General features: G+C 48.3%; 1 protein-coding gene across 1 annotated transcript in view; it reads right to left on the bottom strand.

Moving 5' to 3' along the window:
- Positions 1-21,772, bottom strand: part of LOC306981947 (arf-GAP with GTPase, ANK repeat and PH domain-containing protein 1-like) — a gene marked incomplete at its 5' end in the record, with an annotated part of 80,219 nt that overhangs the window by 55,227 nt on the left and 3,220 nt on the right. Inside the window, 7 exons of the mRNA XM_079581687.1 lie at positions 108-856; positions 1,115-1,129; positions 2,871-2,958; positions 3,037-3,095; positions 7,354-7,878; positions 7,960-8,507; positions 15,796-16,058. Of these exons, the coding sequence (XP_079437813.1) occupies positions 108-856; positions 1,115-1,129; positions 2,871-2,958; positions 3,037-3,095; positions 7,354-7,878; positions 7,960-8,507; positions 15,796-16,058 (2,247 nt within the window). The remainder of the gene's footprint in view (positions 1-107; positions 857-1,114; positions 1,130-2,870; positions 2,959-3,036; positions 3,096-7,353; positions 7,879-7,959; positions 8,508-15,795; positions 16,059-21,772) is intronic.

The following is a 21,772-nucleotide window of genomic DNA, read 5'->3' as shown; positions in this document are numbered from 1 at the left end:
CCCTGATGCTGTATGAGCCTGTCGCCCCTGATGCTGTATGAGCCTGACGCCCCTGCTCCCTGATGCTGTATGAGCCTGTCGCCCCTGCTCCCTGATGCTGTATGAGCCTGTCGCCCCTGCTCCCTGATGCTGTATGAGCCTGTCGCCCCCTGCTCCCTGATGCTGTATGAGCCTGACGCCCCTGCTCCTGATGCTGTATGAGCCTGTCGCCCCTGCTCCCTGATGCTGTATGAGCCTGTCGCCCTGCTCCCTGATGCTGTATGAGCCTGACGCCCCTGCTCCCTGATGCTGTATGAGCCTGTCGCCCCCCTGATGCTGTATGAGCCTGACGCCCCTGCTCCCTGATGCTGTATGAGCCTGTCGCCCCTGATGCTGTATGAGCCTGACGCCCCTGCTCCCTGATGCTGTATGAGCCTGTCGCCCCTGCTCCCTGATGCTGTATGAGCCTGACGCCCCTGCTCCCTGATGCTGTATGAGCCTGTCGCCCCTGATGCTGTATGAGCCTGTCGCCCCTGCTCCCTGATGCTGTATGAGCCTGTCGCCCCTGCTCCCTGATGCTGTATGAGCCTGTCGCCCCTGCTCCCTGATGCTGTATGAGCCTGACGCCCTGCTCCCTGATGCTGTATGAGCCTGTCGCCCCTGCTCCCTGATGCTGTATGAGCCTGACGCCCCTGCTCCCTGATGCTGTATGAGCCTGACGCCCCTGCTCCCTGATGCTGTATGAGCCTGTCGCCCCTGCTCCCTGATGCTGTACTGAGTGCAGTACCCACCTGAGCCTCCGGGGGGCCTCCTTCGTCTCGGATCAGCAGCAGGTGACTCTGTCCGTCCACAACGATCTCCTTCTTAAAGCGGCCGCCTTCAGAGCAGGAGGACAAGCGTTAGACACACTGAGCTCAGAGGAGACTGGTGAGGATGAGGATGAGGATGAGGCGGAGAAGATCAAACTCATGCTTTAAAGTTTCCCTAAATGTGAGCTGGTTACGCCTGGAGGGCCTGAAGCGTGCGGAGAAGTGAAGGTGAGGAGGAGGAGGAGGAAGAGCGGGAGCTAAACTACAGGAGGGAAACGCGGTGAAGGCGGAGCAGATGGTGTGAGATGTTTGAGGAGAAGCTTTACCTGCATCAACGTCAGCTTTAGAGCGGCAGGAACAGGAAACACAAACGCACACACAGGACAGAGGCAGAGTTAGAGCATCATGCACCACAGCAGCAGAGTCACAGCAGAGTCACAGCAGAGTCACAGCAGAGTCACAGCAGAGTCACAGCAGAGTCACAGCAGAGTCACAGCAGAGTCACAGCAGAGTCACAGCAGAGTCACAGCAGTGTCAGGCCCAAAGGCACAAGGTCTACAGGCCACATTCCTGCTCCAGATCCACACCAGCCACTCCAGCGCCGGCTTTTCTGCGGCTTCCTCTCAACCACATGTGTTTGTAAGTATTTATACTTTGACTGTGGGAATGGAGGGAACACTTCCACAGCAGAAAACCAGAAAACCAGAAACTACGCCTTTAAAACGGGATCCACTCGTTCAGCAGAGATTAGGAATAAAACCTTTAAGTCTTTATGTGGCTGATGTGGAGGAGTGGATGTGGCAACGTCAGGCTGTAGAGTGTGGGGGCTCCTGGACCACAGAGAGCACTTTACCCAAGTCTTATCAACCTCTTACCCCCCCCTTAACCTCTGACCCCCCCCAAACTTCTGACCCCCCCCTTACCCACCTTCACATTTTAGTCACCTTTTCAGCACCTTTTTAAAAAATCCGAGAAAAATACGTCAAAAATACGTCAAAATACGAGAAAAATACGTAAAAAATATGCAAAAAATACTTCAAAAATACTTCAAAAATACGAGAAAAATACGTAAAAAATATGCAAAAAATCAGAGAAAAATACGTCAAAAATACGAGAAAAATACGTCAAAAATATGCAAAAAATACGTCAAAAATATGCAAAAAATACGTCAAAAATACGAAAAAGGACGTCAAAAATACGAGAAAAGGACGTCAAAAATATGAGAAAAATACGTCAAAAATACGATAAAAATACGAGAGAAACACGTCAAAAATATGTCAAAAATATGAGAAAAATACGTCAAAAATACGATAAAAATACATCAAAAATACGTCAAAAATATGAGAAAAATACGTCAAAAATACGATAAAAATACATCAAAAATACGTCAAAAATATGAGAAAAATACGTCAAAAATACGTCAAAAATACGGAAAAAATACGGAAAAAATACGTCAAAAATACGTCAAAAATACGAAAAAAATACGTCACAAATACGTCAAAAATACGTCAAAAATACGAAAAAAATACGAGAGAAACACATGTCGGCATATGTCAAAAGTTCCGATCAGTTTCGTCAGCGTTACTCTGGCCTATGGCCTATCTCAGATGCTCTTAGATTTGGGTAAAGCTGGAGAAAACGTGCTGGTTAAGGCTTACGGGCTGAAGGGCTGATTGAGTTTATTCTGAATACAGTCTGATATTAAAGCGTTCACTCCCAGGACTAAAAGTAGGTCTGAGCTCGGCCTCGTCCCACTTCCCTCACATGTTTAATTCAGACCGAGCGGCGCAAATATGGAGCATCCAAAATTCATGAAGCGCCGACACAGAAACTCCACAGAAACACCACAGAAACTCCACAGAAACTCCACAGAAACACCCCGGCCCCCCCACAGCCCGGCCCCCCACAGCCCGGCCCCCCACAGCCCGGCCCCCCCACAGCCCGGCCCCCCCTCAGCCCGGCTCCTCCACAGCCCGGCCCCCCCACACCCCGGCCCCCCACAGCCCGGGCCCCCCACAGCCCCGCCCCCCCCACACCCGGCCCCCCCTCAGCCCGGCCCCCCAACACCCGGCCCCTCCTCACCTTCGGGAGACTCCTCCTGGACGTACGTGCCCGTCAGGTACCTGTGCACCAGCGCAGATTTGCCGCTCGCCAGGTTCCCCACGATGCCCTGGGACAAACACAGGGACGACTACATTACCCACAATGCACCGGGCCCTGGATCCAGATCTGTGAACGTGAGACTCACCACTTTGAGCTCGGGCACGGTCCGGCTCAGGGTCCACTCCTGGCTGTTCACGAAGGCGTCTGCAACAACAAGAAGCACTCGTCAGTCACAGGCCTCATTTGAAAGCTAAGACCCACCAAACCCATTTTTCCTGGAGTGGTCGTCACTTTTTTAGTTTAAATCCTAAATGCAAAGTCCCTGTGTTCCTGCAGTCTTCCTGAGCTCCCATTGGCCGACGTCTCCAGTTTCCTGCTCTCTGATTGGCCGACGTCTCCCTCACAGAAGCCCTTTGTCCCGAGTCTCCGCAGAGCGACAGGAAGTTAGTGCAGCTGCTTCCTGTTTTCTCCCAACACATTCATCTCAGAGTCATGTGACCTCAAGCTGAAGACAGTTTTAAAGCTTCACCAGAGCTTCACCTGAGCTTCACCTGAGCCTCACCAGAGCTTCACCTGAGCTTCACCTGAGCCTCACCTGAGCTTCACCTGAGCTTCACCTGAGCCTCACCTGAGCTTTACCAGAGCTTCACCTGAGCTTCACCAGAGCCTCACCTGAGCTTTACCAGAGCTTCACCTGAGCCTCACCTGAGCTTCACCAGAGCTTCACCTGAGCTTCACCAGAGCTTCACCTGAGCCTCACCAGAGCTTCACCAGAGCTTCACCTGAGCTTCACCAGAGCCTCACCTGAGCTTCACCAGAGCCTCACCTGAGCTTTACCAGAGCTTCACCTGAGCCTCACCTGAGCTTCACCAGAGCTTCACCTGAGCTTCACCAGAGCTTCACCTGAGCCTCACCAGAGCTTCACCAGAGCTTCACCTGAGCTTCACCAGAGCCTCACCTGAGCTTTACCAGAGCTTCACCTGAGCCTCACCTGAGCTTCACCAGAGCTTCACCTGAGCTTCACCTGAGCCTCATCATCCTGGATCTAAACCCTGGTGTTTGAAGTGCAGGCGGCCGTTGGAACATTTGCATAAACGTCAGATCCTCGGCTCACGTTCACGTCTCTGATCCTGGAGCTTCAGGATAAAACCACAAACATTTGTTTCCTTTTTCTCCTTCGTGACGTTTTGTTTTAACCGTTTGTGTTTGAGCATCAGACTGGAGGAATGTGAGAGGACGAGACGTGTGACCTAAATATGAGCTTTATCCCAGACCCCCCCCCTTTATGGCACCAGACTGACCCCGCCCCCTCGCCCCCCGACACCCTGACCCCGCCCCCTGCTGCCCGGGGGGTAAAATCGCACTTGGAGCCTTCGCCACCGTCTGCAGTGACCCCGGGCCGCGACCTCTGACCCGGACACGTGCGGGGAGAAAACTGGGGAATAAACTGGGGAATAAATGGGGGATTTTTTTTTTTTTAAAAACATGGTATTTCTGGGTTGCAGGTTCTAGAATATGATGATGTCATCAGACCCAGTGGGGGCGGAGCCAGTTTTTCCTATTCACAGCATCACTTTCACAAGTCGCAGCTAAAGAGAAAATGATCATTAACATCAGTCACTGAGTCCATGATCTCTGTACGAGAACAAACATGTCCTTAAAGACTAAATACTTGTTCTATATAATATTACAGGCCTTTAGAACGCTGTGATGTCACACAGGGGCGTCCCGCGGCGGCGCAGGCGTCCCGCGGCGGCGCGGGCGTCCCGGGGCGGCGCAGGCGTCCCGCGGCGGCGCGGGCGTCCCGCGGCGCCGCGGGCGTCCCGGGGCGGCGCGGGCGTCTCGCGGCTAAAGTCCTTATGTCACAAATCCTGCAGCTAAACCAGCTTCACCTGCGTCAGGGTCAGGACTGTGTCACTTCTATTCATGTCCTGAAGCTTCAGCATCACTGATGTTCTACCACGTCAGCACCAACTGGAACCTTCAGAGTGTACTCGAGTACAAATACTTTAGCTACATTACCACTGTACCGAGTGTACTCGAGTACAAATACTTTACTTCTACATAACCACTGTACCCAGTGAACTCGAGTACAAATACTTTACTTCTACATAACCACTGTACCCAGTGAACTCGAGTACAAATACTTTATCTACATTACCACTGTACCCAGTGAACTCGAGTACAAATACTTTATCTACATAACCACTGTACTGAGTAAGAGGATCTTTTACAATGTGGGGATTTTCTCCAATGTCAAGAAATGGGCGACACGTTTAGAGAAAAATAGCAACAAAAATAGGAGGAAAATGTGGAAAAAATGAGGAATTTCAGGGGAAAAAAAATTGGGGGAAAAATGTGAAATAAATTTGGAAAAAAAGGGGGAAAAGTTATTGAGAAAAAAGTAGGAAAAATCGGGGAAATTAGGAAATAATTGAGGGGAAAAATTAGGAAAAATGAGGAAAATATGTTGAAAAATTTACACACAAAAAATAAGATTGTTGTCGGTGCCTTGAGTTGCCTTGAGTTGCCTTGAGTTGCCTCGAGCACAAACGTGTGGTGTAAATAAATGTTGTAAATGTGGATAAAGCTGAACATTTTCACACATTTGTGACGTTTGTAAAACCTTGTCGTATCTTTAAAGATAAAAACAGAGACATTCGTTCCCATCACTGTCGCCTCTGCTGATAAAACCCTCTGGCCTCAGCTCGTCCTGAGACAGAGAGGGAGGGGGGGGCAGGAGGGGGGGCGAGCAGGAGGGGGGGGGGGGGGGCAGGAGGGGGGGCAGGAGGAGGACGGGTCGTTGTTGAAATATGAATGCCACACTTTCTCAGTTACTTCTGCTCCATCAGATGTGGGTCACACACAAAGACCAGCCCTGAAACTGCACCCGCCAAACACACGCTACATACATGACGCTCTGCAAACACACGCCACATACATGACACTCTGCAAACCCTCACTACATACATGACGCTCTGTAAACACACGCTACATACATGACAGGAGTGAAAGAAGAAGCAGCGGATGTTCCTGTTTGTGTTTGAGATAAAAGTAAAGACTGGATTCTGTCAAAGTCACCGGACCTTCACAATAAGACGTTTCAGAGTCTCCTTCACAATAAGACGGTTCAGAGTCTCCTTCACAATAAGACGATTCAGAGTCTCCTTCAGATTAAAGCTGGAGCCACAGAAGAGGAAGTGTGGACACGTTTGTTCCACAGATGGATTTAGAAACAGCTCTGAGGAGGAAGTCTGGGGTCGAAGGTCACGCCGTGGAAAAGATCGACCCCAAAGAAACAAAAGCCTTCAGTCCAACACCCAGACATGAAGACACAGAAGAGACTTTATGAGCCGGATGTGCAGAGATATGAAGGAGCAAACATCTGTCCAGGCTTTACCCAAATCCAGACATGAAAATACAGAACATCAGCGATCACGAGACTGTGGTTCCTCAGGCTGGTCACGAGCCACAAATCCACAATAAACCTTCAGAAGCTCCTCAGAAGCAGGAATAGAACCTCTGCTCTTGATGATGATGTTCCTCCAGGGACCGGATTAAAGGAAGAACTTCCATAAAACATCAGCGTCTGATTCAGAGACGCTTTAATGAAGCTGAATCAGGAGAGCGAGAAGATTCAAACTCCATAAACGCCTCTTTGTCTCTCACAGATGTTGTTGCTGATGAAGCTCAAATGGAATAAATGAGCTCCGTCTGCAGCTCCACAGAAACATCTGGATAAATAAATAAATATAAATATAAAATCCTAACTCGAACCACAACATCTCAGAAAAACTGAGGGCAAAATAAAAATAAAAATGGTGAAAATGGATGAACATGAGGGAATTAAGTGCTGAAAACTGAATGGACTTTGTACTGCAGATACTTCTACTGCAGATACTTCTACTGCAGATACTTCTACTGCAGATACTTCTACTGCAGATACTTCTACTGCAGATACTTCTACTGCAGATACTTTGTACTGCAGATACTTTGTACTGCAGATACTTCTACAGCAGATACTTTGTACTGCTGTGATATTTGCCCGGTAGCATCAGTACTTTTGACTGCAGTAGAAGAAGATCACAAAGGTCACAAAGCGCTTTACATGAGACAGTTGTACATTCACTCCACACTCGGTGTAAGCTACGTTTGCAGCTTCAGCGCCCCCTGGGGGAGACTGTCAGAAGGTCCCTCTGACACCACCACACATTCACTCACACACATCATTCATCCTGACCTATTGTGCATGTTTTTAGTGGTAGGGGAAACCGGAGAACCCGGAGGAAACCTACGCAGACACGAGGAGAACATGCAAACTCCACAGAAAGGCCCGTCCAGGTGGGAATCGAACTCGGGACCTTCTAGCTGTGAAGCGAGAGCACTAACCGCTGCGCCACCGTGCCGCCCTAAGTAATAAAGTACTATAACGTCCTTGTTCCCGTGTGAGTGAGCGCGTTACCGTCTCCGTCGTGGCTCCGCCCCCTCGCCGCTCGCCTCAGGCCGGGACTGGCCGCCGGACTCTGCGTCTCCTTCCTCCCGAAGATCCCGCTGAAGAACCTGACCAGCCTCCGCTCGCTGCCCCTCCCCTCGCCGCGGGAGAACCCGGCCGGACTCCGCTCCAGGTCACTGTTGTCCAGGGTCCGGGTTTTCCTCCTGGACTCGGCGCCGTCCGGGTCCGGCGGGTTCAGGACGGCGCCCGCCTCCAGCGTGCGGCTCCGGGACGCCTTCAGAGGGAGGTTCCCCGAACTCCCGTGACGCTTCTCCCGGGACAGAGCTCGGAACTTCAGCAGCTCCGCCCCGCTCCAGTGCCGGAAGCTGAAGCTGCGGCGGAGCGGGTTCTTCGCCTCGCTCTCAGGCCGGGCTTTCATGGAGTCCAGACTTCCATCTTCCACGCTCTGGGCTTTGAGGAACCTTTTCACAGCTGTGGTTTCAGACCTTTCCTCCGGAGACGGTGAAGCTTCATCTGCAGAGTTCTCTCCAAGTTCTTTATGACAAGTTTGTTCAACAGTTTTTCCACCACAAACCCCCACACCTCCTCCACCTCCTCCACGTTCTCCTCCTCCACCTCCTCCTCCACGTTCTCCATGTTTGACTCCACCCTCTTGCTTCCTGAAACCTCCTCCGTTGAGAGTCGTTTCTGTGGAGTTCTCCTGCTCGTTCCTCGCGCTCCCCGTCCCGTTCTTCACCTCCAGCGTGAGGCTTTGAGCGTCCCTCCTCCTGCCCGGCCTCCTGCGGTTTCCCATCTCCATCTGCCCGGTGCTGTAGGTGCGGAAGTTCCTCCTCCTCGGGTTGACCTCTCCGTCGTCCTCCCGCAGCTCCTCCAGGACGCCGGCTCGATCCACGTCCACCGAGTGCTCCCGGCGGAAAGGCTTGGCCTGGTCCAGACTCTCGCGCTTCACCAGAGTCAGGGAGATGCGGTAAACGGTGCGGCGAGGAGCCGGAGAGCCGGGCACGCCGGGGTCCAGGAGGAACATCCTCAGGCCAGGGGGGTGTGAGGAAGACCAGGAGAACTGAGGAAGACCAGGAGAACTGAGGAAGACCAGGAGAACTGAGGAAGACCAGGAGAACTGAGGAAGACCAGGAGAACTGAGGAGGAACGAGCGCAGAACGAGGCTAAAGACGCAAGAAAACGTCACCAAAAAACTCAGCTACATCCTGGACAAGACCGAAAGAAAACAAGGACTAAACCTGGGCAAAAGTGGGACTAAACCCGAGTTAAACCTGGACTAAGCCTAGGCTAAAACGGGACAAAACCTCAGCTAAGGCGGGACTAAACCTGGGCCAAACCTGGGCTAAACCTGTGCAAAAGTGGGACAAAACCTGGACTAAACTTGGTGCTAGAACGGTGTTACATGGGGACTAAACCTGGGTTAGACATGGGAAAAAGTGGGACAAAATCTGAGATAAACCTGGACTAAGCCTGGGCTAAAACGGGACAAAACCTCAGCTAATGTGGGACTAAACCTGGGCTAAACCTGGGTTAAACCTGAGCAACAGTGGGACTAAACCTGGGCTAAACCTGGTGCTAGACCGGGGCTACATCGCAGCTAAACTACATCACAAATGTCAGATTTTTCAAAGTACAAACCAAGAGTCGTCGAACTGTCCTGAAAAAGCTACGACTGAGACAAGACTAAAAACCAGCTGGACTAAAAGATAAAGTGAGCCTTTAAAGCCGCTGACACTGAGGGACTGAACACCTGCAGAAATAGTTGTTTAGTTGTAAATAAATCAGGTGAACTCTGATGTTTCTGCAGCCAGAGCTAAAACATTCATGAATGGCTGAATCCTCTTCACGCGCTGTTTCTGAGCGCGTGCATCAGGGGCACGGGCACGTCCCGCGCGCTCCTCTGTGCGCGGCTGTATCTGGTCCCGGAGCCTCGGAGGCTCAGAGGAAGTGGCTTTGGACCCGAGCCGGGATTTTTCGCTCTAAAAATAACAAAGCGCTGCGACGTGGACGAAACATGCAGAGGTTTGACGGAACAGCGGCGCGTTTACGGCGCGCGAGCCTTTGGAAGAAGGTGAAAGGTCGCGTGGAGAAGCTGCCTGAGATGATGAAGGTGTTGTTTATGGAGGAAATGTGGAGAAGCGCGAGCGTCGTAGATCCAGATGTTGTGCCTTAATCCCAGCGCGTGCAGTTTGGATTTGGAGAGACTTCCTGCGTAAAAGCGAGTCCAGGCGCGCGGGGTTCAGATCCAGAGGCGGCGCGTGAGCGAGAGCCGCGTCCCGTGGCTGTCACCGGCCCATTGTGTGCGCACATCCCCCGCAGCGAGCCCCAAACTCGGTCACATCCAGCGGGAGAGCGCGCGGGGGCGGAGGCGCGCGCGCTCAGACGGAGCGTGAGCGAAAGTTCGAGTCCGTGAGGAAGAAAGAGGAGTTTCAGAGGAGTTTAACGGGACACCGGGCCCTGTGCGCTCCCCGTGCCCAGGGCAGAGCGCTGTGGCTGGGGAGAGAAGGGGGAGAGATGGGGAGAGATGGGGGAGAGGAGCCGACACGAGCCGCTGTCAGTGCGCGAGGGAGGAGGGAAGAGCCGGAGCGGAGCCGGAGCTGGAGTGTTTGGACTTTACTTTAGAAAGACACGCGCAGCAACACGGAAATAAACACGAAGAAGAGTCAGAGAGCGGGACAACAGGCGTGTTTACATGCACGAGCTCCATGTGTGTTCATGAACAGGCCCCGCCCCCACCAATACATTTACAACACAGATCCACTACATATACTGAGCATGGGCCAAAGTTCCAAACATTACCTTTAACTAACCTGGAAAAACTCACTTTGGTCTGAGTCGGTAATAACAGTATCAGTAACAGTATCAGTAACAGTATCAGTAGTCGTAGTGAATGAATGAATATTTCTGTTAGTGTCCTGCACACACAGTGTGGCTCCGCCCCTTCAGGACCAAAGTAAACGCAGATACATAAACACTCTCATAGAAAGTTCTTTTCCTCAGAGTTTTTTCTGACAGAACAAACATCCAGCCTTTCACCGTCAGAGCCAAAACAATCAGATTTTTATATACGTTATATATGTTGGACAGCAAAACAACTACTCAGAGTACACAGTACTAGTACTGGAGTACACAGTACACAGTACTAGTACTGGAGTACACAGTCTACACAGTCATGACAACTCGGCCTAAAGTACCTGCTCTCGTGTACTCCAGATACTGGATATAAACATATAAAGTCCTCAAATGTGTCCAGCTGCAGGTCACGCCTCCTGTAGTAACAGGAGCATCACTACATGAGTTACAGAGGGGGGGGGATAATAACTGCTGATATATATATATATATATATATATATATATATATATATATATTAGGGTGCTTCTAAAAAATGAAAGTTTCAGGGCAGTGTTCTCCAACCCTGCATTACATGATGCTTGTTATAGAGAAGCTGTAAAAAAAGTTTTAGCTGAAAATATTGATATTTAGGACTTGCTCAACTCTATTGAAGTTTTTACCTTTTACGTCACATGGCGCCAATCCAAGATTCAGACATTTTTATTACTTTCAATTAAATCAAAACAAGCTCAACTATATATGGTCTAAAAAGACTACAGTTTTGGTGTCAGGTGGTAAAACCAATGTAAATATTGGAAAATATTACTTTAGTTTAAAAGTCTTCAGTTGTTTTAAAAGAAAATGTTTACCCATGCTAACAAATGCTAACGCTAATGCAAGAGTCCACATAAAAGCCAATTTAATTTGAAATTAGTTGCTAATGTCAGGTGGTGCAACTGCAAAAAACACCAAATTACCATCTAAAAAATCTAGGGATGCACCTATGGGTCATATAAAGATTCAGTAGCCAAAATATTATTTAATTCAAAGAATATTTAGAACTTGCTCAATGCGATTTAATGTTCAAAAATATAAATTGTTTATTGTTTATTAATGGAAAGCCCCTTGAGATGTAGCATCTCATTTTCGAGGGGGTCCACAAAACAGACAGAAAACAGAAATGGCACTAACAGCAGTGTGCACAGCTTACAAGCAACAAAACAAACAAAACAATCATAGGAGAGACAACAACAAAACAGTTACTCAACACAATTCCAACTAACATGACACAGAGAAGACAAGACAAACAGAAATGCTCCATCAACCTCCCTCCTCCCTCAAATCCAGATAATAACATTATAGCAGGTCGTCCTTACTAACAAGGACCATTTGCTAAGGCTTGTATACGGTGTAAATATTACAAAAATAAAAATGAAGATAACAATTACAAGAAGATTAAAATACAATAACAGCAACAAAAAACAATAATAAAAAAATTAATTAACAACAACAACAACAACAAAAATAATTAACAAAAGTAAAAAATAAAAATAAAAAATAAAATAAAAATAAAAAATAAAAATAAGCTATTTAAAACAGAGACAAGGAGTCTTAAGATAAATAAATAAAGATGCTCTAAACCTAGTGAAAGATGTTAAGGATCTTATTGAGACGGGCAGCCTATTCCACTCTGATGGAGCCTTATAGCAAAAGGCTCTACGTCCAACCTCTTTGTAGATTAAGGGCACAACAAATGAAATGCACTGAGTTCTTCTCAAAGAGTATGAAAATGTTGCAGGAGTTAGCAGTTGTTTTAAATATAGGGGGGAATCAAAATAAATGCATTTAAATATAAGTAAAATCCAATGATATTGACGTCTATTGCATGGTTTCAACCAATTAAGTTTTCCAAATAATTCACAATGATGTGTTCGATATGGACATTTAAGAATAAATCTGCAAAGAGAGTTGAACAGTGTGTGTAATGGTTTTAGGTATTGCTCAAATGTATTTTGGTAAATTATATCTGCATAATCAATGATAGGTAAAATTAACTGCATAATTATTCTTTTTCTGACTGCTTGGGTAAAGCAATTGACAGATTGAAAGATAGGATTCATAGTGGAATAGGTTCGTCTTATAATGTAGTCAATGTGAGGTTTAAAGGTTAATTCTGGGTCAAGCCACAGTCCTAGATATTTTACAGATTCTACATTGAGAATGCTTGCTCCGTCTTTAAATTGAATACTAAAGTCTGAGAGGGAAGTAGATCGTAATTTATAGTTTGTACCAAAAAGCATAGAGCAGGATTTTTTCATATTAAGTGTTAATTTGTTGTTGTAGAGCCAATTTTGAACCTTATTAAAATCCAATTGCAGCCGACTTCGAAGCTGAGAGAGATCAGGGTGGGGGGTGTAAAGAATAGTGTCATCGGCATATAAGTGTATAGAGCAGTTGGAGATGACTTGTGGAAGATCATTAATAAAAATAGAAAACAATAATGGACCTAAAGTAGAGCCTTGAGGTACTCCCAGTTCCATTATAGCTTGATCTGACTGAGCACCATGAAACGAAACAAACTGTCGTCTGTTGTGAAGATAAGAATTAAACCATAAAATAGCGCTTCTATGAAGACCAATTGAATAAAGTTTATCGAGAAGCAGGTAGTGATCAACCAGATCAAAGGCCTTAGATAGGTCCAGAAATATTGTACCAACAAAACAATTCTGTTCAAGTGAGGAGTAAACATCATTAGTGAATTTTAACAATGCGGTAGTGGTAGAAAAACCAGATCGGAAACCAGACTGAACAGGGGATAAAATATTGAATTGATTGATATAATACTGTAACTGTTGAAAAATTATTTTTTCAAACACTTTAGCAACAGCGCAGATAATAGAGATTGGTCGATAGTTGTTTAAATCGGAAGGATCTCCACCTTTGAAAAGTGGGGTAACTCTCGCCGTTTTCCATAACATTGGGCATGTACAAGTTTCAAGAGACAGATTAAATAAGTCTGATAGAGGATACATTAAAACATGAGATGCCATTTTGAGAAATTTTACCTCAAGGCCGTCTGGACCAGCGCTGCAATTAGTTTTAAGCTCTGATATAGCTTGGAAAACATCTATGGGAGAAATTTTCCTAAAAGAGAAAGAGGGACCAGAAGGTAAATTGCTGGTGGTGCTTAACACAGACAAGGGATTAGAGTTCCTATTGGAACTAATCGAGGAAAAGTGTTGGTTGAAGGCTTGAGAAATCATAGGAGGATCAGAAATAATTTCATCATTTACAACTACATGTTCTGTGTTGTTTTTAGTTGATTTATTTAGAAGTTGATCAAGTTGACTCCAGAAACGTTTGGGGTTGTTTAGATTCTGAGCAAGACCTTCCTTAAAATAATCGGATTTTGCGTTCCTGGTCTGTGTTTTACATTGATTTCTAAGAACTCTGTAGTTCTCCCAGTCAGCAAGATCCTTAGAGGAACGATATTTGTCCCAAGCTTGGTCTCTTTTTCTAAAAAGATTAAGTAAAGCAGAATTGATCCAGGGCAGATATCTGCCTTTAACACGGAAACTTTTCAAAGGAGCATGAATATTAAGTACATTAGAAACTTCAGAAAGAAAGTAGCTCCATGCATCCTCCACATTAGGTATAAGTTGAAATCTATTCCAATTAATGTTATAAATAATAGAATCGAATGATCCTGGAGCTCTGTTGTCACAGGCTTTGTGCCCCAGTAGGGTCTCCCAGGGCAAACTGGTCCTAGGTGACGGGTCAGACAAAGAGCGGGTCAGAAGCCCCTTATGAGAGACCGACAGGCCCGGTTAGAACCATGAGGCCGTCCTTCTGTGGATCCACCACCTGCAGGAGGAGCCATAGGGGCTGGTGCAGCTCCAACAGCTGCCCCCACAACCCGGCAACGGAAAAGTGGAAGAAAATGGATGGATATGTTGTATTAGGGTCTAAAAGCATATTTTCAAAAAGTTTTTTCAAAACTGATGGCATGCATATTTTTGAGTCGATAATTTTGTGTTTAAACAAGTTATGTTTGTTAAATAACATTTAACAAGTATTTAAATGCATTTTGATGTATTTGTAGCTTCTCTGTATAAAAAGTGTCAGGTGGAGTTTTCTCTAAAATTTAAATAGTTTCCAAAAAAATTGTACAAAGTCAAATCTTTGCCAAGTGTATCTTAGACAGCCTTTCTCCTCTGAACATTTCATCAGTAATTTGTAACTGACTGATGCTGGAATCAGCAATAAAGCCAGAGGACCACAGACAGAGTGCTCGGTGTCAGCCCAAAACAGTGATCGGTTCAGTATCGGATGTTTTAAACCAATATCTGATTTTTTTTTCTAGTTTTGACTCTGATAACTTATACCATTGTTGGATCGGTGCATCCCTATATTTTTCAGATGGTTATTTGCTGTTTTTTTCTAGTTGCACCACCTGACATTAGCAACTAATTTCAAATTAAATTGGCTTTTATGTGGACTCTTGCATTAGCGTTAGCATTTGTTAGCATGGGTAAACATTTTCTTTTAAAACAACTGAAGACTTTTAAACTAAAGTAATATTTTCCAATATTTACATCGGTTTTACCACCTGACACCAAAACTGTAGTCTTTTTAGACCGTATATAGTTGAGCTTGTTTTGATTTAATTGAAAGTAATAAAAATGTCTGAATCTTGGATTGGCGCCATGTGACGTAAAAGGTAAAAACTTCAATAGAGTTGAGCAAGTCCTAAATATCAATATTTTCAGCTAAAACTTTTTTTACAGCTTCTCTATAACAAGCATCATGTAATGCAGGGTTGGAGGAAAGCAGATTTAAAACATTTTTTTTTAACATAGTACGAGGAAGCACCCTAATATATATAATATAACAAACTCCGCCTCAAACAAAACAAGTCTTTCCTCATCATCACGTCTTCACTGTGAGCAGGTTTGTCCTGGATCAGCTTCAGTCAGTAATGAAACAGGAGCAGGAACATCTCAGCCCCGGCTCAGAGTCCGGGCTCAGACTCTGGGCTCTGAGTCCGGCTCAGAGCCCGGACTCAGAGTCCCGGCTCAGAGTCCGGGCTCAGAGTCCGGGCTCAGAGTCCGGGCCGGGTTTTACGTTGCTCCAGGTTTGAGTAAAGACTCCAGCGCTGATCAAAGATACAAAACACTCCACACTCCAGGCACACGTGGGTTTGAATCCACCACTGCAGAAACAAGGCTCCTCCTCCTCCTCCTCCTCCTCCTCCTCTACCTCCTCTTCCTCCTCCTCCTCCTCCTCCTCCTCCTCCTCCTCCTCAGGAGCAGAGCGTGAAATCAGGGACAGACTGAGGACGGTTTGGGGCTAAATGTAAATGAGTGGATTAGACTGAAATGAGTCTTTTCATATGATAATCAGCTGAAACATGGAAACAAACGTCTCGAACCGGGTTCATGAGGAGACCAGATGTTTCACACTTCAGGACTAAAGGAGAGAATGAGACTGAACCTGAGTCTGCAGAGAAACATCTTCAGTCTCCATATTAAAGAGTAACATCCTCATCTGCAGAAGGAGCTGGAGCCCAGACCTCCTGAGCTCCTGAGGCCGGACCTCCTGAGGCCGGACCTCCTGACCTCCTGAGGCCGGACCTCCTGAGGCCGGACCTCCTGACCTCCTGAGGCCGGACCTCCTGAGGCCGGACCTCCTGAGCCTGGACCTCCTGAGCCTGGACCTCCTGAGCTCCTGAGGCCGGACCTCCTGAGGCCGGACCTCCTGAGCCCGGACCTCCTGAGCCCGGACCTCCTGAGCCAGAGCAGACCGTCTTGCTCGGGATGATCCAGTGAAAGCAGGCGCGCGCCTCTGACCCACTTTCACAGCGCGCGGACAGCGGCCTCTGCTGGACACACGAGGAACTACAAACACAAGCCCGCGGTGCAGTAACGGGGGCGCGCCGGCAGAGGGAGCCGTCACACCAGAGACAAGAAGCTGCTTTAGAGATCCAGAGGTTTCCAGGAACAACTCAAACACACTGAACACTCTAGCTTTACCCAAATCTAGAAGTCAGAGAAGATACTGCAGAACCCTGAAGCTCCCAGGCCTCTGGTGGAGGACCCGAGCAGGAGGAGCAGGAGGAGGAGGAGGAGAGCGCCCGGCCCGTGGGGGTGAGGGGGGAACAATACCAGCCTGGTTATCGGGAACACAGTTTAAAGGCTCTGGCACCAAAAATATCTTCTCTCTTTAGATCCCAGTTCTGATGCTGTTGGTTCAGGGACAGGATTAAAGGACTTGTTTCAGCTCAAATAAATGGATGTTTTTACCCTAATTATTATTATTTTTTGCCCAATGTTTGCCCCATTTTCACACATTTTTCCCAATTTTTTAAATTATTAGACCTGCAGACCTGCAGACCTAAATGATCTCCCTGATTGATGACACAGTTATTCATGTGTCAGCAAAAGCATCTGCGCTGGCAGGGCAGCAGTTAACACAGGCGTTACTTAACATCTGTCCCCTTTAACTTTAAATGTAAAGACAACTTTCCCCTGAGAGCACCTCTGAGGTTCAGTTAGAACATGAACCCATTCAGGAGGTTCATGAAACAAAATACTTGGGCATAATCTTAGATAAACACCTAAAGTTCCAAAGTCAAGTCACTCACGTCTGCAGGAAAGTGAAATCAAATCTGAACTGTTTTGGTTTTATAAGAAGAGAATTATCAGACCACGCGGCTCTATTGTATAAGCAGTGGTTTTTCACATTAGTCACACTGCATTACAGCAGGTCACAAACATCAGCGTCTGACACCATTGTGATATCATACAAAAGCTTTTTACTTTTGAACACTTTGACTTTTAAATGTCTGAACAGCTGTGTCACCGCTGTGCTCTGGCCTCATGGTGAGGGGGGGGCCTCTGTGCTCTGGCCTCATGGTGAGGGGGGGGCCTCTGTGCTCTGGCCTCATGGTGAGGGGGGGGCCTCTGTGCTCTGGCCTCATGGTGGGGGGGGGCTCTCTCAGTTAATGGGGACTGCGTGCTCCCAAAAGCTTCTCCTTCAGAGGCGACACTGTGGAACCCTCTCCCCGCGGCTCTGAAACTGCAGACGAACGTCACCATCTTTACCAGAGGCTTAAACCGAGGCTCAAACCGGCCCAGAGGTGTCACATGTGTAAAATGTTTAATCATCTGCTTTATTGTAACCGTGTTTAATAATGTGTTTTATTTTTAAATCCTAAAAGGCCCCTGTGCACAGGTGTTGAAAATAAGCACATGTGCTATAACACTTTAAACAAGGCATCTGGTTCGTCCAATGCTATGTCCATATTAAATAAATAAATAAATGAAAATGAAAAGACCTGCCGCGTCTCGTCTGGTGACTCTGTGTGTTTTTGGGTGACGTGAGCGGGACGTGTCCAGAGGAAGTGTCTATTTTCATCCCAGAGACGAGCTATTGTTTCCGAAGGAGGAAACAGGACGAGGACTAAACGAGGAGCGAGTCTGCGAGAAACGATCCTCAGATAAACGATCCTCAGATAAACGATCCTCCTGTATCGATCCGGCTGAAATGAAGACGCTGCAGACGAGCTCAGCTCCATCCTCTGGAGACTCAGACCCGCCTGAACAAAGAACATCTGCAACACTTTCACTCCTGTATGAAGATCAGCATCAGTGAGATCTTCATCGTCTCTGTTTGAAACACGGAGCTCATGTTTATCCACTTTAATCCACGAGTCGGAACAGCAGCATTTTCACCTGGAGCTTCAGACACACCGGACACTACGGCTTATGAGAAACAAACATCTAAACCAGGAGCAGAACCAGGAGACAAACCAGGAACCAAACCAGGAGCCAAACCAGGAGCCAAACCAGGAGCAGAACCAGGAGCAGAACCAGGAGCCAAACCAGGAGCCGAACCAGGAGCCAAACCAGGAGCAGAACCAGGAGCAGAACCAGGAGCCAAACCAGGAGCCGAACCAGGAGCAGAACCAGGAGCCAAACCAGGAGCCAAACCAGGAGCCAAACCAGGAGCAGAACCAGGAGCAGAACCAGGAGCCAAACCAGGAGCCGAACCAGGAGCAGAACCAGGAGCCAAACCAGGAGCAGAACCAGGAGCAGAACCAGGAGCCAAACCAGGAGCCAAACCAGGAGCCAAACCAGGAGCAGAACCAGGAGCAGAACCAGGAGCCAAACCAGGAGCCAAACCAGGAGCCAAACCAGGAGCCGAACCAGGAGCAGAACCAGGAGCCAAACCAGGAGCAGAACCAGGAGCAGAACCAGGAGCCAAACCAGGAGCCGAACCAGGAGCAGAACCAGGAGCCAAACCAGGAGCAGAACCAGGAGCAGAACCTGGAGCAAATAAAACTGCTCTGCTAAACTGCTAACATAAAAATCCCTCCCCCTGAAGGTCCAGCAGAAGAACATGGTCTGAAACAGAGATGAGACACACACGCTCAACAGGTCTGAGCTCCGGCTCCGGCTGCTCCAGGGAACCAAGAGCTCTTAAATCCAGCGGGAAATGAGGAAAAAATCAAAAAATGCAGAAAAATTCATCACAAAAAAAAGTAAAACGACATAAACAGACTAAATTCTCTGCTACAGGAGGAGAGAACCACTGTGCCATGAGGAGAACCACTGTGCCATGAGGAGAACCACTGTGTCATGAGGAGAACCACTGTGCCATGAGAACCACTGTGCCATGAGGAGAACCACTGTGCCATGAGGAGAACCACTGTGCCATGAGGAGAACCACTGTGCCATGAGGAGAACCACTGTGCCATGAGGAGAACCACTGTGCCATGAGGAGAACCACTGTGCCATGAGGATAACCACTGTGCCATGAGGAGAACCACTGTGCCATGAGGAGAACCACTGTGCCATGAGGAGAACCACTGTGCCATGAGGAGAACCACTGTGCTATGAGGAGAACCTCTGTGTCATGAGGAGAACCACTGTGCCATGAGGAGAACCACAGTGTCATGAGGAGAACCACTGTGCCATGAGGAGAACCACTGTGCCATGAGGAGAACCACTGTGCCATGAGGAGAACCACTCTGCTATGAGGAGAACCACTGTGCCATGAGGAGAACCACTGTGCCATGAGGAGAACCACTGTGTCATGAGGAGAACCACTGTGCCATGAGGAGAACCACTGTGCCATGAGGAGAACCACTGTGCCATGAGGAGAACCACTGTGTCATGAGGAGAACCACTGTGTCATGAGGAGAACCACTGTGTCATGAGGAGAACCACTGTGCCATGAGGAGAACCACTGTGTCATGAGGAGAACCACTGTGTCATGAGGAGAACCACTGTGCCATGAGGAGAACCACTGTGCCATGAGGAGAACCACTGTGCCATGAGGAGAACCACTGTGTTATGAGGAGAACCACTGTGCCATGAGGAGAACCACTGTGTCATGAGGAGAACCACTGTGTCATGAGGAGAACCACTGTGCCATGAGGAGAACCACTGTGCCATGAGGAGAACCACTGTGCCATGAGGAGAACCACTGTACCATGAGGAGAACCACTGTGCCATGAGGAGAACCACTGTGTCATGAGGAGAACCACTGTGTCATGAGGAGAACCACAGTGTCATGAGGAGAACCTCTGTGTCATGAGGAGAACCACTGTGTCATGAGGAGAACCACTGTGCCATGAGGAGAACCACTGTGCCATGAGGAGAACCTCTGTGCCATGAGGAGAACCACTGTGCCATGAGGAGAACCACAGTGTCATGAGGAGAACCACTGTGTCATGAGGAGAACCACTGTGTCATGAGGAGAACCACTGTGCCATGAGGAGAACCACTGTGCCATGAGGAGAACCTCTGTGTCATGAGGAGAACCACTGTGTCATGAGGAGAACCACTGTGTCATGAGGAGAACCACTGTGTCATGAGGAGAACCACTGTGCCATGAGGAGAACCACAGTGTCATGAGGAGAACCACTGTGCCAGGAGAACCACTGTGCCATGAGGAGAACCACTGTGTCATGAGAACCACTGTGTTATGAGGAGAACCACTGTGCCATGAGGAGAACCACTGTGTCATGAGGAGAACCACTGTGCCATGAGGAGAACCACTGCGCCATGAGGAGAACCACTGTGCCATGAGGAGAACCACTGTGTCATGAGAACCACTGTGTCATGAGGAGAACCACTGTGTCATGAGGAGAACCACTGTGCCATGAGGAGAACCACTGTGTCATGAGGAGAACCACTGTGCCATGAGGAGAACCACTGTGCCATGAGGAGAACCACTGTGTCATGAGAACCACTGTGTCATGAGGAGAACCACTGTGTCATGAGGAGAACCACTGTGCCATGAGGAGAACCACTGTGCCATGAGGAGAACCACTGTGCCATGAGGAGAACCACTGTGCCATGAGGAGAACCACTGTGCCATGAGGAGAACCACTGTGCCATGAGGAGAACCACTGTGCCATGAGGAGAACCACTGTGTCATGAGAACCACTGTGTCATGAGGAGAACCACTGTGCCATGAGGAGAACCACTGTGTCATGAGAACCACTGTGCCATGAGGAGAACCACTCTGCCATGAGGAGAACCACTGTGCCATGAGGAGAACCACTGTGCCATGAGGAGAACCACTGTGCCATGAGGAGAACCACTGTGTCATGAGGAGAACCACTGTGCCATGAGGGGAACCACTGTGTCATGAGGAGAACCACTGTGCCATGAGGGGAACCACTGTGCCATGAGGAGAACCACTGTGTCATGAGGAGAACCACTGTGCCATGAGGGGAACCACTGTGCCATGAGGAGAACCACTGTGCCATGAGGAGAACCACTGTGCCATGAGGGGAACCACTGTGCCATGAGGGGAACCACTGTGCCATGAGGAGAACCACTGTGCCATGAGGAGAACCACTGTGTCATGAGGAGAACCACTGTGCCATGAGAACCACTGTGCCATGAGGAGAACCACTGTGCCATGAGGAGAACCACTGTGCCATGAGGAGAACCACTGTGCCATGAGGAGAACCACTGTGTCATGAGGAGAACCACTGTGCCATGAGAACCACTGTGCCATGAGGAGAACCACTGTGCCATGAGGAGAACCACTGTGCCATGAGGAGAACCACTGTGCCATGAGGAGAACCACTGTGCCATGAGGAGAACCACTGTGCCATGAGGAGAACCACTGTGCCATGAGGAGAACCACTGTGCCATGAGGAGAACCACTGTGCCATGAGGAGAACCACTGTGCCATGAGGAGAACCACTGTGCCATGAGGAGAACCACTGTGCCATGAGGAGAACCACTGTGCCATGAGGAGAACCACTGTGCCATGAGGAGAACCACTGTGCCATGAGGAGAACCACTGTGCCATGAGGAGAACCACTGTGCCATGAGGAGAACCACTGTGTCATGAGGAGAACCACTGTGCCATGAGGAGAACCACTGTGTCATGAGGAGAACCACTGTGTCATGAGGAGAACCACTCTGCCATGAGGAGAACCACTGTGTCATGAGGAGAACCACTGTGCCATGAGGAGAACCACTGTGCCATGAGGAGAACCACTGTGCCATGAGGAGAACCACTGTGTCATGAGGAGAACCACAGTGCCATGAGGAGAACCACTGTGTCATG

Source organism: Gobius niger (genome assembly GCF_951799975.1).
Source record: "Gobius niger genome assembly, chromosome: 23".
NCBI classification, from domain to species: domain Eukaryota; kingdom Metazoa; phylum Chordata; class Actinopteri; order Gobiiformes; family Gobiidae; genus Gobius; species Gobius niger.
This window is presented reverse-complemented; position numbering and strand designations above follow the sequence as displayed.